Below are 19,253 nucleotides of genomic sequence, written 5' to 3'. Positions count from 1 at the left end.
TTCCTCCACTTTGTAACTCATTCAAATAATTCAGTCCAGCCAATGGAAATTTTGCTTTTTCATTTGGGCACCCTTCCCCAAACCCCCGTTCTATCAAACTCTGCCGTCATTTGTTGGAGCACCTGTGCTGGCACCTCCATTTTGGCTCTCAAAGCCGTGGCCTACAAGTGAAATTACTTATCGACAAGAAAGAATTAAAGCGCCTGTTACCACATATAACAATAGTTTTTAATAATCCTTTTTAAGGTTAAAATCAACTGTGGCAATGATCCCACATTCGCCACTGAAAAAAGGAACCGTGCTGTGCTTTTAAAGGAATGTTGAGGGAATAAACAAAGAAATAGCAGCGCTCATGGGATTATAAACGCACAGAAGCATAAATTTAAAGGAGCCGGGAATATCAATAAAATGTATCCAGCAAATTTATTGTACATATATCATCACACAATTCATATGTCACTATTAATCACAGACTTGTGTATATATCTGAAATAATAAAAAAGCATCTGCTGTTGACAATATTATAAAAAACCGAATGAAGAAGAGTTTAATAGCAAGTCAGAGTCAATGTGGCACTGTATTAGTGAGGTTTTTAGTCTCCTAATGCTCAGGAGAACCTGAGCATTCTCAGGTTGCATATACTCACAAGCATCTTAGATCAGTGCCTGCGGAAGACACAGCCGCGCACTTTTCCCGGCTGTAACAGCGTCCTCAGTATCCCGGTGGTCAGAGCTTAAGTCCCAGTCACCCGCTGTGTAGCGCGGTCACGGCTATGATGAATGAGTAAGGGCCGGCTGGGACAGTGGAGCCCGCGGTTTATAGATGTAACAATCCAACAGATGGAAAGGAGGATATACAAGGAGTAAAAATACTTGCATAAGTGTAATAGGAGACTAACCTTTTGTACATTGTAAGCAGGCTTTAATAGGCTGTGTAACATTGAATTTTCCTTTGTAGTGATTGCATTTAGTTAAAATAAACTATTATGATGGGTCTCCACTTAAAAGCGTGCACGCTGAAAGCAAACAGCAGTGGCAGCCATTTTGTGGGCTGAAGTAATCATTATGACTGTGCAGCCTAGCGGTGTATTAGAAATCAGTGACATCGATACAAGATGGTTTTTATGTTATGTTATGCTCCCATCTTGCTCCACTCCGGTCTGTTCTCAACTCCGCAGCTCAACTTAGCTTCCTCTCTCACCACTTCACATCTGCCAGTCCTTTTCGACAAAATCTGAACTGGTTCCCATTTCCCACACAGATTCCTCTTTAAACTCCTCACCCTCACATACAAGTCCCTCTCTAGCTCCACTGCTCCCTACATCTCCAACCTCCTCTCCCTACATACTCCCTCCCGCCCACTCCGGTTGGCCAACAACTATCACCTCTCCTCTACCCTGGTCACTGCATCCCATGCACGAATCCAAGATTTTGTCTGAACTACCCCCTTCACTGGAACAAGCTCCCTTGCTCTGTTAGACTCTCCCCGACCTTGCAAAGCTTCAAACGGGTACTGAAAACCCACCTGTTCATCAAAGCGTACCCTTCCGCATAACCTAGTCTCGAGGCCGCTCTCCAACCCACTACCTCATGCCTTGGCCATCAATGCCTCGCTTAATTTTTTCCATCAGGCCGCTTTTTGGTTGCTCGCACCTCATGTCACCTGTCGTCGTACCCCCTAGTTTGTGAGCTTCTTTGTGCAGGTCCCTCTTCCCTCGTCTGCCATATGTACGGCACTTCAAAACACTTGTGGTGCCCTATAAATAAAATATAATAATATGTAGGCCAAATGAAAACACAAAGTTGTAGCTTATCAGCTCAATGGTAATCTATGAGGGTCATGCTTAATGAAAAATTGGATTTTCATTAATATTGTTTCGGCCCACAAATGGCAGCTTTCACACTCTGGAGTAAATTTACTAAAGCGTCTAAAATTGAAAAGTGGTGAGGTTGCCCATAGCAGCCAATCAGATTTTGTCAATCATTTTCTAGGATGCAGTAGAGCAGAGGGATTTTTTTTTTATCTTTTACCCCAAAATATATTTAGATACGCCGATGTTACCTCCTTGATTACAAAGGAAAGAAATCATATATTATTGTGCATATATACTGGTTGTCACTGTTTATATGGCATTTCTGAGATACTGTGTATGAATGTATGTGGGCGTGAGGGAGCGCGGTGTAACGTCAGCATTTCACACCGTGGCCAGGAGCACAGCGCAGGGTGGGCAGGAGGGAGCGTGGTGTGACGTCATCACTTCACACCGTGGCCAGGAGCACAGCACAGGGTGGCCAGGAGCACAACGCAGGGTGGCCAGGAGGGAGCGTGGTGTGATGTCAGCACATCTCGAGCCGGCCGGTGATGGACAGGCTGTGTCTCAGCAGTGCGACCGTCCATTACCCCCAGGAATTCATTTTTACCCCATTTGGGGTAATTTACCCCTGTTTTCTGACCACTGCAGTAGAGTAATGATAGACAAAATCTGGTTGCTATGGGCAACATCACCACTTTTCATTTATAGAAGCTTTAGTCAATTTTACCCCTGTGTGTCATTTCTGGGGTCACTGTTGCTATTGCTCTCCATACAAAGGGTTAGCCTATAATCCGACACTCTCTATGGTAGTATTCTATTTTCCTAATCTGGTAAAAACCAATGTACAGTATTATTCTGTTTCATTCACAATATTTAAATGAATTACTTTGATGATTTGATCGGTCTGCGGTCAGATTGCTGTGTAACCTGCACTGGAGATCGTTCTGGTTTTTTTTAGGAATTGCATATAAACCAAAATCAGCATTGGACATAGATGCCCCTTGGTAATGCTGGCCAGTGTGGTCTAATCGCTTTGTGATCCAGTATTCTACAGTTTTATATTAGACCCTGTATATAGATGCAACTGTACCCCATTTATGTAATTCTGTACCCTCTCTATCACAGAAATGACGTATATTGAGATAAAATGCATATTTCCACCCACAATTACAGAATGTGATCTCTCACTCATAAACACATTATTGCCCTGAGATCCTGTCTGATGGAATTCAGCCGTCTTTAGACAAAACTCTTCTCCATTATGCACTGGCCCTCCTGCAGCAGGCCAACCTTTTCCCCCCTCTACTGTATAAGAGTATTATTAAAACATCTATTTTCCTTTTTTCAATCTTGTTCAGACAATCAGGTTCCAAACTCCAGAGCACCAACACATTTGTGATGTTGCTTTGTGCATATGTATAATAACTCGTAGTTTTATCACACGAAGAAGTGATTCATTCACTGTAAAGAGGGTTTATCTCGGTACTTTTGTCCCCAACAGGTCCGCACGCCTCCTCACACTATCCTGAGAAGACGCATCAGTGCTCGGAGTGTCAGCAATGTTTTCCTAATCATTCAGCCCTCGTCACCCATCAGCAAATGCATAGTGCCAGTAATCTATTTAGGTGTTCTGTTTGCGGAGTGTGTTTCAGCTCCAGATTGTCGCTTACCGCCCACCAGCGATGTCACATTGATGACAAAGTGTCTCATTGTTACAGTGGGAAATCCTTTCATCAGAGGTCACATAAGAGGACTCACACCGGGGAGAGGCCATTTTCATGCCAGGAGTGCGGTAGATGTTTTACCAGAAGATTTGCCCTAACTACGCATCAGCGGATTCACTCTGGCGAGAAGCCGTTTAAGTGCACGGAGTGCGGCAAATGTTTTGTACAGAAATCTGATCTTGTCAAGCATCAGCGCACTCACACCGGGGAGAGGCCGTTCTCGTGTTCTCAGTGCGGCCGCTGCTTTTCACAGAGCTCTGATCTTATTCGTCATCGGAGAATTCACACGAGGGGGAAATCTTTTGTGTTCTAGCTGATTTGTGTTCCCATCTGATTATTCTTCAGTTTTCTTCACAAATCCATGGCCCAACCGGTTAAACTGGGGCATTGTGCAAGCATTGTTGGGTGATGTCACACAATCTGCATTTGCGCCATTCTATAACAAAGTGAATCCTGAGTTTGTTACATGAACTTAAAACACTTGATAAGTTGCAATAAAAGAAGATACCATTAAACAGCAGTTACAGTAGCTGGTTTCTGCAGCTATTGTAACTACGCATACCCGGGACCCGTTCTAGCGGGTAGTGTGCGTAATTGTATGTGCCCCTAAACGTGTTACATTTTTTATTTTCTAATGTAAGATAAGTAACAGAACATATACATAAATTTATATTTCAATAGTTAATAAAATATTTGTAATATTGCATTGTCAAAAGTGATGTGGTAAATGAGTGCATTACATTTACAGTACTGTAGTTATAAAATAATACTAAGACGGAAACATAGACTACGCAAGACCTGCATTTGGTCCCAGTTTTTTGCTCAAACTCCTGAAACTATTTGTAAGTCAAAGCTGTAGTCTTTATTTTCTCAGGAATGAGTTTAAAAGAAATGGTTAGAAAGTGTAGAGAGAGGCTGAAGTGGAATGAAGACGTGGGGAATGCTTACCTACAGAAAGAGACTGAGGTGGAGGAAACAGGTAGAAAATCAAAAGCTTTTGGAAGATCTTCAGAAGTTGCAATTGATGCATCTGCAAATTGCTAAGTGAGTCAGGAGATGATGAGAGAGAGAACTGGAAGACATGCAAAGAAAAAAACAAGTGAAGATACATGAGCAGTACCAGCAAGAAGTCACCGGTGGTACACAGGTTGATCGATGACATTCAACAAGCAAATGATAATGTTTTCCAGGAAAACATTAACTCAATACCACCATTGTTTGCAGAAAATAAACTGGAAAATAGAAAAGTAATTATCTGTGGTAATATTAGCCGCCAGGAGATAGGATTCAAAACCAGTTAAAGATCGTTTTATTGGTAAACGTGCATTGGTTCAGTATAGGTGCACATAATAACCATAAATTAGGCTCTTTGCTTATCCATAGAGGAACTGCCCAGATCGTTGAAAAGGATGTCTGTCATGTGCCGTGAACAAACATTATATACAAGTTTTAGGATAATACGGAGTGCGCAACAAATCCCAAAATTCAGCCAGTAAAAAACAAGAGGAAGTTTTCACCTTTCTTTCTTGTAATCAAATAGTTTTTTTATAAAAGGTTTTTTTTCTTCACTTCAGGCGCTCTTTAGGGATTAACATGCATATATCAATCCAAATGGACAGTATTTTTTATGTCTTTTAACACAGACAAGATGTGTCTATATGCTCCAAATAGCTCAGAGTACAGATTTAAGGCACACAGAGGTAGAAACAACCAATAATGCAGAGATCCTTTTGTCAGATCATAATTTTTAATATAAAACAAATGCACTCACAAGGTTAAAACACAAACAAGCATGTAAAACATCACGGCTGCTCAATCCATTAGTATGACACTTATTCCTCCTTCTGTAGGCTGAGCTGGTAAAACAGCAAGGCAAGAAAGATTCCGGATATCGATCTTACCAACAGGGAGATACGAATGATAGGAGTCACAGTGCCTGGTAGATGCAGTCCCCAGCCTCCTCTTACATAAATATTAGGAATTCCTTCTCAAAAACTTCAATGGAGCACGTTTTCTTGAAGTTGACAAACACTTATATGCCATACATTTGCTTTGTGGTTTTATTATCATTGCCCCAAAATATATCAAACATTTTTCCTAATTATTTTTAGATATTATTACAGCAATAACTGAATTAAGCCTCATTATAGAAATAATGAGGCCTAGAATTAGGCCATTGGGTGCACCTCAGGATCTTAATGTTATGTTACAGATGTGTCCACATACAAGTGCGACTAAAATCACAGTCTATAAGGACACATCTGTAGATGCTCTAGCGTTTGGTTACCTTGAATCTTTGCAGAGGTTTCTCTCCAGAGGCTAACACTTCGGGTTCTGCTGGTAGCAGTCGCGTCTGTCCATCACATGAAGTGTCAAAGGTAATAAGGCCCATTCTACATGAAGGGCTCAGGCTTCAGCAGATCATTTATGTCCAGCAGCAGGGTCATCTTCAATCCCCTCCCAGCCATTATCTTCTGGATGTGAGATCCTCTACGGATGCTCTTCCTCCGAACCCCTATCCAGTGAAAAGTCATTATCTTGCAATGTCATGCAGTTTTGCTATTGATTATACGTAACCCATCCTCTGTTTCCTCTATTGCTTGGGTGCCTGCCCTCTGTGGATGGGCTGCCGGGAATTTTTAAATGGAAATGGTCACCTTTTTATGTTACTTTTTTTCCTTAAAATACTCAACAGAAGCCACATTGTACCACCCGTACTGTCTGTCTGTCTTGTAGGACAGATTTGGAAGTTTCTCAGACAGAAGGAAAGAAAGAATCCAGGGTGGCTTTATTCTGCCAATTAAGATATCCCATTAGTAAATGCATCGAGACCCGCTGCCCAGCAGTGTTAGGATACACCAACTTATTGCAATACTTCTTTTACTCTGTTGAACACTTCCCTAAACTGTGAAAGCTTTGCTCATACCTCCCCCTCCCTTCTCCCCAGGCAATACATGATTAGATGTTCTAGTCTTTCCTGGTAATTTGTCTGACTTCGACATGTGCTTTTATAATCACCCTTTTGGAGATATGGCATCCAGAACTATGCACAGTTTTCCACGTGTGGACTTCTTCCCCATTTCTATGGTCACCCAAAGGGCCTTACTTTTTTCTTCAATATTTTGTATGCTTTCTTTCACATACATAGCTAGCGCTCTTCCGATTCTTCCCATTTTTTTCTTTCTAAATAAATTGTATCCTGGTATAACTATGTTCCAGTCAAGATTCCCATTTCCATAATAGCCACAATATCCAGATCATTCATTGTCAATATCAGAATTAGCGCTGGACTTTTGTCTCCTAAGCTCCTAGCATTTACACACAGCTTTTTTTAACTGTTCAGAAATCACACTTTGTCCTTTACAACACAGCTGCCCCTGACTCAACCTAAAGATTAAGTACTGTAAGGGGTATATGCAATTGCGGTCGAATTCCCGAAATTGTCGAATTTCGGGTCATTTTCGCCCAAAAAAAAAATTTGCCTATGCAATTCAGTGCTTTCCGACCAAAAAACGGACTTTCAAAATTCGACTTTTTGAAATTCAAATTTTTGCAAATTCGACTTTTCTGCAATGATACAAGTGCTGCAATTCGACCAAAGCATATTCAATTCAAGTTTGGAAATTCGACAGCAGTGCTTTTAGACAGCAAATTCGTCATTTTCAATACGCCACACTTTGGAGGGTGAAAACAATAAAAAAAAATTTAAACATGTTTTTTTTGGTGTTTTTTTTTTTTTAGGAATAGCATATCTATTTATATTAGAAGGGATTAGGTACTTTTTTTTTTTTTTTTTTGGAGGCACAAATATTATTTATATATTTTTTAAAATATTATTTTTTTTAATTTTATTTTTTTATTGCTGGAACGGTAAAATCCTAAAAAAAAATGCCGTGGGGTCCCCCCTCCAAAGCATAACCAGCCTCGGGCTCTTCGAGCTGGTCCTGGTTCTAAAAATGCGGGGGAAAAATTGACCGGGGATCCCCCGTATTTTTAAAACCAGCACCGGGCTCTGCGCCTGGTGCTGGTGCCAAAAATATGGGGGACAAAAAGAGTAGGGGTCCCCCGTATTTTTAACACCAGCATCGGGCTCCACTAGCTGGACAGATAATGCCACAGCCGGGGGTCACTTTTATGCCGTGCCCTGCGGCCGTGGCATTAACTACCCAACTAGTCACCCCTGGCCGGGGTACCCTGGGGGAGTGGGGACACCTTCAATCAAGGGGTCCCCCCCCCCCCAGCCACCCAAGGGCCAGGGGTGAAGCCCGAGGCTGTCCCCCCCCCCATCCAATGGGCTGCGGATGGGGGGGCTGATAGCCTTTTGTGATAATGAAAAGAATATTGTTTTTTCCAGCAGTACTACAAGTCCCAGCAAGCCTCCCCCGCAGGCTGGTACTTGGAGAACCACAAGTACCAGCGTGCGGGAGAAAAACGGGCCCGCTGGTACCTGTAGTACTACTGGAAAAAAAATACCCAAATAAAAACAGTACACACACACCGTGACAAGTAAAACTTTATTACACACTGCCGACACACACATACTTACCTATGTTCACACGCCGACATCGGTCCTCTTCTCCATGTAGAATCCACGGATACCTGAAAAGAAAAGATCAATATACTCACCTCAACCAGGGTCCAGAGATAAATCCACGTACTTGGCAAAAAAAGAAAACGAACACACGGACCACCGGACTGAAAGGGGTCCCATGCTGACACATGAGACCCCTTACCCCGAATGAGACCTGTCAGTGACAGCTGTCACACAAAGGTCTCTAAAGCCAATCAGGAAGCGCAACTTCGTTGCGCTCACCTGATTGGCTGTGCGCTGTCTGAACTCAGACAGCGCATCGCACAGCCCCGTCCATTATATTCAATGGTGGGAACATAGCGGCTAGCGGTGAGGTCACCCGCCGGTCAGCGGCTGACCGCGGGTAACCCCACCGCTGACGGCAAAGTTCCCACCATTGAAACTAATGGAGCGGCTTTGCGATGCGCTGTCACAGCACAGACAGCGCACAGCCAATCAGGTGAGCGCCACGGAAGTAGCGCTTCCTGATTGGCTGAAGGGACTTCAGTGACAGGAGTCACGTGATGTCCCGGCATTCGGGGGAAGGGGTCTCATGTGAAAGCATGGAACCCTTTCAGTCCGGCTTTGGAACGGGTGTTCGGTTTGTTTTTTTAACAAGTACGAGGATTATCTCTGGACGTGGATTTACCTCTGGACGCTGGAAGGTGAGTATAATTTTTTCACAGGTACCCCAGATCGTCGGAGACCGTGGCAGTCGGCGTGTGAACATAGGTAAGTATGTGTGTGTCGGCAGTATGTAATAAAGTTGTACTTGTCACGGTGTCTGTGTACTGTTTTTATTTGGGTATTTTTTTTCCAGTAGTACTACAGGTACCAGCGGGCCCGTTTTTCTCCCGCATGCTGGTACTTGTGGTTTTCCAAGTACCAGCTTGCGGGGGAGGCTTGCTGGGACTTGTAGTACTGCTGGAAAAAACAATATTCTTTTCATTATCACAAAAGGCTATCAGCCCCCCCAATCCGCAGCCCATTGGATGGGGGGGGACAGCCTCGGGCTTCACCCCTGGCCCTTGGGTGGCTGGGGGGGGGACCCCTTGATTGAAGGGGTCCCCACTCCCCCAGGGTACCCCGGCCAGGGGTGACTAGTTGGATATTTGATGCCACGGCCGCAGGGCACGGCATAAAAGTGACCCCCGGCTGTGGCATTATCTGTCCAGCTAGTGGAGCCCGATGCTGGTGTTAAAAATACGGGGGACCCCTACTCTTTTTGTCCCCCGTATTTTTGGCACCAGCACCAGGCGCAGAGCCCGGTGCTGGTTTTAAAAATACGGGGGATCCCTGCCCAATTTTTCCCCGCATTTTTAGAACCAGGACCAGCTCGAAGAGCCCGAGGCTGGTTATGCTTTGGAGGGGGGACCCCACGCCATTTTTTTTTCCGGGTTTTTCCCGTTTTTTAAAATCGCGGCAAAATCCGCCAAATCGGCCGATTTTCGCCCGCGGTTCTGGCGAATCCGTTTTTCATTGAATATGGTGAATTCCGGCAGCCACCTTCTGGAATTCACCTGTCGAATTAAGTCGAATTAAAAAACGGCGAAAAATTGCCGCGATTCGCCGTGAATTGCATATACCCCTAAGTCTCATTAAGATAAAATACACCTGACAACAAATGATCAAAGAATACAATTAGCATTGTGTTTAAGTAAACACCAGGCATCATGCAACAATAAACTATGATTCACTGAACAACACCCCCACACAGGCAACCCCAAGCAAGTCATTACATCAAAAACTTACATGAGTATACATGAGGGAGATATGTAAATTGGATTTTGTAGCATTCAGAATGGAGATGACTTCTCATAGTTTAATAGATTATGCATAAAATAGATGTAGAGTAGATTTTGCAGCATGAGAAGTGGATTACTTAATTTTGTGGCTTTAATGCAGTTCATCTGTAATATTGTTTGTATGTTTCCCTTCTGTTTCCCTTCAGCTTTAATGCAGGTATTTCATCAATATTCTGATTAAAATCAATATAGCACTTTTATGTAAGAACTTTTCTGTAAGCACCTACAGCCAGACTGGGAGATCAATGACGTATTAAAGTTTAAACCTGCATTTTCCCTGAATTTATTTCATTCTCATTGGGCAGATTTTCTGTATGTTAATATACGTTTTTGTCCTGTTTTATTTAACCTTTATTTGCATGTATGTACTTGTAACCATTTTCTTGTTAACATTCTTTTCTAAATAAGCATATACCTTTTTTTGTAAATAAAGCTTTTCTTTGTCAGTTAATTCATATATGCTCCCAGTACCCAATCCTTTAAAGAGATTGCTAGACTGCTAAGCGTACGCTATAACGGTTATTAATTGCTGAAACAGCATGCACACAGCATACTATAAGGATGTCTGTGTTGCTGAGTCTGTGCAATAAGGATTAAAGCGTATTTTGTAAATGATTAATTACTGAAGTAGGGGGAAATGCTACAGACTGCTTGGATGTGGATATCACTGAGCCTATGTTAATTGTTATATAGATGTGTTGGAGGACCTGTGACACCTTTATCATGGGTGGTGGTAGTAAAGTGTGTTAAATTACAGTGTTCTGACTATAGTCAAGAGAGCAGAGTCATCCAACAGATCAAGGATAAAGTGAAGTCCCTTACATAATAGGTGGCGGTATTTCCAAAAATATTCCTTGGACAAGTGGGGAGCCATATAAAAATGTCAAGTAAATGTCGACTTCTGTCTAACATCTGCTCTGCCCCAGATTACTGTATATTTTTATTATTATTACTTTGTTTTCTCCTTATTGGCATTCAGGGGAGGAGACAGATTCAGCAACATTCAGGTAGTGTAAAAAGAAAGGTGGCTGTGTCCATTGTGCTGAAGTGAGTGGAGTAAACTAGAGAATTCTAAACAAACCCCAAGGTTATGTGGGAATGGCACGGTTAACTTATAACTTACAATTGTATATGGTACTGAATAAATCCAATAATATCTGATGTCTATGTGGTACATATGTATAACTACGCAGAAGGCCTCACATAATAATGCAACCCATCCGATGATATATAAAGGGTTTATCTTAGTACCTTTGTCCCCAACAGGTCCGCACGCCTCCTCACACTATCCTGAGAAGACGCATCAGTGCTCGGAGTGTCAGCAATGTTTCCCTAATCATTCAGCCCTCGTCACCCATCAGGAAACCCATAGCGCCAGTAATCTGTATAGCTGCTCGGTTTGCAGAGTGCGTTTCAGCTCCATATTGGCTCTTAACACCCACCAGCGATGTCACACCGAGGACAGATTGTTATATTCTTACAGTGGGAAATCCTTTAATCAGAGGTCATGTCTCCTGTCACATAACAGAACTTTCCCAGGAAAGAGGCAATTTTCTTGCCTGGAGTGTGGGAGATGTTTTACCAGAAGGTATGGCCTTACCTCGCACCAGCGAATTCACTCTGGCGTGAAACCTTATCAGTGCACAGAATGCAGCAAATGCTTTGTCACGAGAGCCAGCCTTATCAAACATCAGCGCACTCACTCAGGAGAGAAGCCATTCTCATGCACGGAATGCGGCAAGTGCTTTGTCCAGAGATCCGATCTTGTCAAGCATCAGCGCACTCACACCGGGGAGAGGCCGTTTGTGTGTTTTCAGTGCGGACGCTGCTTTTCTAATAACTCAAGTCTTGGTCGACATCAGAAAACTCACACCGGTCTAGTTGAATAAACTGGCCCTCACATACATAACAAGGCTTGATTTAATGAACTGGAAAATAAAACTGGACATTTTTTCCCCACCAAATACATTTTAATGTGTAGTGCTATGTTTTTGGTCCCTAGTCGTGCATCTGGAGAAGGCGGTCTGCCCAGTTATGGATCCATCTAAAAATGTGCATACTGGATACAGTGAAAAAATAACCTAAACTACTTCTTGTTTTGTGTTATATTGAGTATGATATTGATGGGACATTGGAACTGTTACATCTGCAAAGAAAGCTGGGTGCTGCTACATGTATAAGGTCATAACTAGTGACGTGCGGTGAGGCAGAGCCTTTCCTGTCATACTCCATAGTCATAACTATAAGAATTATAAGAAAACTACAAAGAATGCATTATAAATATCTTCTTTGTATTCTAATCATTTTGAAACTCTTCCACACATCTCTGATCTAAAGTCACCAAATTTCCAGCAGTATATGCTACTGCACCTGCGTATAATACCCACATGTACATAGTGCTGCACCTGTGTATAATGCCCACATGAACTCTTGGGCTAATATATTGTGTGTAATCTGGCTCTGGTACTAACCAGTGCCTCCTGAGCCACTTACCTCACCACACGTCCCTGGTCATAACACACTGTTACTAATAATATTCATTTACTTATATAATACAGGTTGAGTATCCCTTATCCAAAACTCTTGGGACCAGAGGTATTTTGGATATCGGATTTTTCCGTATTTTGGAATAATTGCATACCATAATGAGATATCATGGCGATGGGACCCAAGTCTAAGCACAGAATACATTTATGTTTCATATACACCTTATACACACAGCCTGAAGGTAATTTCATCCAATATTTTTAATAACTTTGTGCATGAAACAAAGTGTGTCTAATTTCACACAATTCATGTATGTTTCATATACACCTTATACACACAGCCTGAAGGTAATTTCATCCAATATTTTTAATAACTTTGTGCATGAAACAAAGTGTGTCTAATTTCACACAATTCATTTATGTTGCATATACACCTTATACACACAGCCTGAAGGTCATTTAATACAATATTTTTAATAACTTTGTGCATTAATCAAAGTTTGTGTACATTGAGCCATCAGAAAACAAAGATTTCACTATCTCACTCTCGCTCAAAAAAGTCCGTATTTCGGAATATTTGGATATGGGATACTCAACCTGTACTAAAAATATCTATGCTTATGACACATACATAACTCCCAGGAGTGGGACAATTAATATGTAAGCATATATATCTAAAACATTACAAACCCCCAAGGAATGTTACACACAAATAGCCGTTCATATACTGTATATATAAATGTTTTCAAATAAGTATATATATATATATATATATATATATATATATATATATATAAAATAGTTCTTATGATAAATAAATGTGGCAGCAGAACTGGGCTTACCACTGGCCCAATATATTAATTCATCAAATCTGTTATCCCAAATGGTTAAGCACAATATTATTAGGTGACCAAAAGTTTCTTAACTCATGGAATGATCACATTTGTGGGTGAGGAATTGTGACATTTTCTACCTCTTTTTAACCATTTGTGATCATTCCACGAGTTAAGAAGCTTTTGGTCACCTAATAATATTGTGCTTAACCATTTGGGTTAACAGATTTGATGCATTAACATATTGTTCCAGCTGTGAGCTTATTTCAACTGCCACATTTATTTTATTATAAGAACTATAGGGGTGATTGAAATGTTTGTGGTCTAAGGTAGAATGATTTTTCTCTATCGTCCTAGTGGATGCTGGGGTTCCTGAAAGGACCATGGGGAATAGCGGCTCCGCAGGAGACAGGGCACAAAAAGTAAAGCTTTTCCAGATCAGGTGGTGTGCACTGGCTCCTCCCCCTATGACCCTCCTCCAGACTCCAGTTAGATTTTTGTGCCCGGCCGAGAAGGGTGCAATCTAGGTGGCTCTCCTAAAGAGCTGCTTAGAAAAAGTTTAGCTTAGGTTTTTTATTTTACAGTGAGTCCTGCTGGCAACAGGATCACTGCAACGAGGGACTGAGGGGAGAAGAAGTGAACTCACCTGCGTGCAGGATGGATTGGCTTCTTGGCTACTGGACATCAGCTCCAGAGGGACGATCACAGGTACAGCCTGGATGGTCACCGGAGCCGCGCCGCCGGCCCCCTTGCAGATGCTGAAGTCAGAAGAGGTCCAGAATCGGCGGCTGAAGACTCCTGCAGTCTTCTAAAGGTAGTGCACAGCACTGCAGCTGTGCGCCATTTTCCTCTCAGCACACTTCACACGCAGTCACTGAGGGTGCAGGGCGCTGGGGGGGGGCGCCCTGGGAGGCAAATGTAACCTATATAAAGGCTAAAAATACCTCACATATAGCCCCCAGAGGCTATATGGAGATATTTAACCCCTGCCTGGATTCACTAAATAGCGGGAGACGAGCCCGCCGGAAAAGGGGCGGGGCCTATCTCCTCAGCACACGGCGCCATTTCCTCTCACAGCTCCGCTGGTCAGGACGGCTCCCAGGTCTCTCCCCTGCACTGCACTACAGAAACAGGGTAAAACAGAGAGGGGGGGCAAATTTATGGCGATATTTTGATATATATAAAGCAGCTATAAGGGAGCACTTATTATAAGGCTATCCCTGTTATATATAGCGCTTTTGGTGTGTGCTGGCAAACTCTCCCTCTGTCTCCCCAAAGGGCTAGTGGGTCCTGTCTTCGTTAGGAGCATTCCCTGTGTGTCTGCTGTGTGTCGGTACGTGTGTGTCGACATGTATGAGGACGATATTGGTGTGGAGGCGGAGCAATTGCCAAATATGAGGATGTCACCCCCTAGGGAGTCGACACCAGAATGGATGCCTTTATTTATGGAACTACGGGATAGTGTCAACACGCTAAAGCAGTCGTTTGACGACATGAGACGGCCGGACAATCAATTAGTGCCTGTCCAGGCGACTCAAACACCGTCAGGGGCTGTGAAACGCCCTTTGCCTCAGTCGGTCGACACAGACCCAGACACAGGCACTGACGCCAGTGGTGACGGTGACGAATCAACCGTATTTTCCAGTAGGGCCACACGTTATATGATTTTGGCAATGAAGGAGGCGTTACATTTAGCTGATACTACAGGTACCACTAAACAGGGTATTATGTGGGGTGTGAAAAAACTACCTATAGTTTTTCCTGAATCAGAAGAATTAAATGACGTGTGTAATGAAGCGTGGGTTGCCCCTGATAAAAAGCTGATAATTTCAAAGAAATTATTGGCATTATACCCTTTCCCGCCAGAGGTTAGGGAGCGCTGGGAAACACCTCCTAGGGTGGACAAGGCGCTAACACGCTTATCTAAACAAGTGGCGTTACCCTCTCCTGAGACGGCCGCACTTAAAGATCCATCAGATAGGAGGATGGAAAATATCCAAAAAAGTATATACACACATGCAGGTGTTATACTACGACCAGCTATAGCGACTGCCTGGATGTGCAGTGCTGGGGTAGTTTGGTCAGAGTCCCTGATTGAAAATATTGATACCCTGGACAGGGACAATATTTTACTGTCGTTAGAACAAATAAAGGATGCATTTCTTTATATGCGTGATGCACAGAGGGATATCTGCACACTGGCATCACGGGTAAGTGCTATGTCCATTTCGGCCAGAAGAGCTTTATGGACGCGACAGTGGACAGGCGATGCGGATTCAAAACGACATATGGAAGTTTTGCCGTATAAAGGGGAGGAGTTATTTGGAGTCGGTCTATCAGATTTGGTGGCCACGGCTACAGCCGGGAAATCCACCTTTCTACCTCAAGTCACTCCCCAACAGAAAAAGGCACCGACTTTTCAACCGCAGCCCTTTCGTTCCTTTAAAAATAAGAGAGCAAAGGGCTATTCATATCTGCCACGAGGCAGAGGTCGAGGGAAGAGACAGCAACAGGCAGCTCCTTCCCAGGAACAGAAGCCTTCCCCGGCTTCTACAAAAGCCTCAGCATGACGCTGGGGCTTCTCAAGCGGACTCGGGGACGGTGGGTGGTCGTCTCAAAAATTACAGCGCGCAGTGGGCTCACTCGCAGGTAGATCCCTGGATCCTGCAGATAATATCTCAGGGGTACAGGTTGGAATTAGAGACAGATCCACCTCGCCGTTTCCTGAAGTCTGCTTTACCAACGTCCCCCTCCGAAAGGGAGACGGTTTTGGAAGCCATTCACAAGCTGTACTCTCAGCAGGTGATAGTCAAGGTACCTCTTCTACAACAAGGGAAGGGGTATTATTCCACTCTTTTTGTGGTACCGAAGCCGGATGGCTCGGTAAGGCCTATTCTAAATCTGAAGTCCTTGAACCTGTACATAAAGAAGTTCAAGTTCAAGATGGAGTCACTCAGAGCAGTGATAGCGAACCTGGAAGAGGGGGACTTTATGGTATCCTTGGACATCAAGGATGCGTATCTCCACGTTCCAATTTACCCCTCACACCAGGGGTACCTCAGGTTCGTTGTACAAAACTGTCACTATCAGTTTCAGACGCTGCCGTTCGGATTGTCCACGGCACCTCGGGTCTTTACAAAGGTAATGGCCGAGATGATGATTCTTCTTCGAAGAAAAGGCATATTAATTATCCCATACTTGGACGATCTCCTGATAAGGGCAAAGTCCAGAGAACAGCTAGAGATGGGATTAGCACTGTCTCAAGAAGTGCTAAAACAGCACGGGTGGATTCTGAATATTCCAAAATCCCAGTTAATGCCGACAACTCGTCTGCTGTTCCTAGGGATGATTCTGGACACGGTTCAGAAAAAGGTTTTTCTCCCGGAGGAAAAAGCCAAGGAGTTATCCGAGCTTGTCAGGAACCTCCTAAAACCAGGAAAGGTGTCTGTACATCAATGCACAAGAGTCCTGGGAAAAATGGTGGCTTCTTACGAAGCAATTCCATTCGGCAGATTCCACGCAAGAATTTTCCAAAGGGATCTGTTGGACAAATGGTCAGGGTCGCATCTTCAGATGCACCTGCGGATAACCCTGTCTCCAAGGACAAGGGTGTCTCTTCTGTGGTGGTTGCAGAGTGCTCATCTATTGGAGGGCCGCAGATTCGGCATACAGGATTGGATCCTGGTGACCACGGACGCCAGCCTGAGAGGCTGGGGAGCAGTCACACAAGGAAGAAACTTCCAGGGAGTATGGACGAGCCTGGAAACGTCTCTTCACATAAACATTCTGGAACTAAGAGCAATATACAATGCTCTAAGCCAGGCAGAACCTCTGCTTCAGGGAAAACCGGTGTTGATCCAGTCGGACAACATCACGGCAGTCGCCCATGTGAACAGACAGGGCGGCACAAGAAGCAGGAGTGCAATGGCAGAAGCTGCAAGGATTCTTCGCTGGGCAGAGAATCATGTGATAGCACTGTCAGCAGTGTTCATCCCGGGAGTGGACAACTGGGAAGCAGACTTCCTCAGCAGACACGATCTTCACCCGGGAGAGTGGGGACTTCATCCAGAAGTCTTCCACTTGCTGGTAACCCGTTGGGAAAGACCAATGGTGGACATGATGGCGTCTCGCCTCAACAAAAAACTGGACAGGTATTGCGCCAGGTCAAGAGATCCGCAGGCAATAGCTGTGGACGCGCTGGTAACGCCTTGGGTGTACCAGTCGGTGTATGTGTTTCCTCCTCTGCCTCTCATACCAAAAGTATTGAGAATTATACGGCAAAGAGGCGTAAGGACGATACTAGTGGTTCCGGATTGGCCAAGAAGGACTTGGTACCCGGAACTTCAAGAGATGATCACGGAAGATCCGTGGCCTCTACCTCTAAGGAGGGACTTGCTTCAGCAGGGTCCCTGTCTGTTTCAAGACTTACCGCGGCTGCGTTTGACGGCATGGCGGTTGAACGCCGGATCCTAAAGGAAAAAGGCATGCCGGAAGAAGTCATTCCTACTTTGATTAAAGCAAGGAAGGAAGTAACCGTGCAACATTATCACCGAATTTGGCGAAAATATGTTGCGTGGTGCGAAGATCGGAGTGCTCCGACGGAGGAATTTCAACTGGGTCGATTCCTACATTTCCTGCAATCAGGATTGTCTATGGCTCTCAAATTGGGATCTATTAAGGTTCAAATTTCGGCCCTGTCGATTTTCTTTCAAAAAGAATTGGCTTCAGTCCCTGAAGTCCAGACCTTTGTTAAGGGAGTGCTACATATACAGCCTCCTGTGGTGCCTCCAGTGGCACCGTGGGATCTCAATGTGGTTTTGGACTTTCTAAAATCTCATTGGTTTGAACCACTAAAGAAGGTGGATTTGAAATATCTCACATGGAAAGTGACCATGCTTCTAGCCCTGGCTTCGGCCAGGAGAGTGTCAGAACTGGCAGCTTTATCTTACAAAAGCCCATATCTGATTTTCCATTCGGACAGGGCAGAACTGCGGACTCGTCCGCATTTTCTCCCTAAGGTGGTGTCAGCATTTCATCTGAACCAGCCTATTGTAGTGCCTGCGGCTACAAGTGACTTGGAGGACTCCAAGTTACTGGACGTTGTCAGAGCATTAAAAATATATATTGCAAGGACAGCTGGAGTCAGAAAATCTGACTCGTTGTTTATATTGTATGCACCCAACAAGATGGGTGCTCCTGCGTCTAAGCAGACGATTGCTCGTTGGATCTGTAGCACAATCCAACTTGCACATTCTGTGGCAGACCTGCCACAGCCTAAATCTGTAAAGGCCCACTCCACAAGGAAGGTGGGCTCATCTTGGGCGGCTGCCCGAGGGGTCTCGGCATTACAACTTTGCCGAGCAGCTACGTGGTCAGGGGAGAACACGTTTGTAAAATTTTACAAATTTGATACTCTGGCTAAGGAGGACCTGGAGTTCTCTCATTCGGTGCTGCAGAGTCATCCGCACTCTCCCGCCCGTTTGGGAGCTTTGGTATAATCCCCATGGTCCTTTCAGGAACCCCAGCATCCACTAGGACGATAGAGAAAATAAGATTTTACTTACCGATAAATCTATTTCTCGGAGTCCGTAGTGGATGCTGGGCGCCCATCCCAAGTGCGGATTATCTGCAATAATTGTACATAGTTATTGTTAACTAATTCGGGTTATTGTTGAAGGAAGCCATCTTTCAGAGGCTCCGCTGTTATCATACTGTTAACTGGGTTTAGATCACAAGTTGTACGGTGTGATTGGTGTGGCTGGTATGAGTCTTACCCGGGATTCAAAATCCTCCCTTATTGTGTACGCTCGTCCGGGCACAGTACCTAACTGGAGTCTGGAGGAGGGTCATAGGGGGAGGAGCCAGTGCACACCACCTGATCTGGAAAAGCTTTACTTTTTGTGCCCTGTCTCCTGCGGAGCCGCTATTCCCCATGGTCCTTTCAGGAACCCCAGCATCCACTACGGACTCCGAGAAATAGATTTATTGGTAAGTAAAATCTTATTATTTGTAGGCAATTTAA

General features: G+C 44.0%; 1 protein-coding gene across 6 annotated transcripts in view; it reads left to right on the top strand.

Annotated features, from left to right (window-relative positions):
* The window catches only part of LOC134996061 (oocyte zinc finger protein XlCOF22-like), a 162,076-nt gene that overhangs the window by 127,286 nt on the left and 15,537 nt on the right, over positions 1-19,253 (top strand). For 3 of the 6 annotated variants that reach the window (XM_063951159.1, XM_063951158.1, XM_063951160.1), the window contains one exon: positions 3,315-4,252. The exons of 2 other annotated variants lie outside the window; for them this stretch is intronic. In XM_063951159.1, coding sequence (XP_063807229.1) covers positions 3,315-3,850 — 536 coding nt within the window. In that variant the 3' untranslated portion in view covers positions 3,851-4,252. Of the gene's footprint in view, positions 1-3,314; positions 4,253-19,253 lie in introns of those variants that run through there. One more of the 6 variants, XM_063951162.1, reaches the window with a different exon arrangement.

Source organism: Pseudophryne corroboree, chromosome 2, assembly GCF_028390025.1.
Source record: "Pseudophryne corroboree isolate aPseCor3 chromosome 2, aPseCor3.hap2, whole genome shotgun sequence".
In the NCBI taxonomy this organism is placed as follows: domain Eukaryota; kingdom Metazoa; phylum Chordata; class Amphibia; order Anura; family Myobatrachidae; genus Pseudophryne; species Pseudophryne corroboree.
Note: the sequence above shows the minus strand (reverse complement) of the source record. Positions and strands in the feature narration are given on the sequence as shown.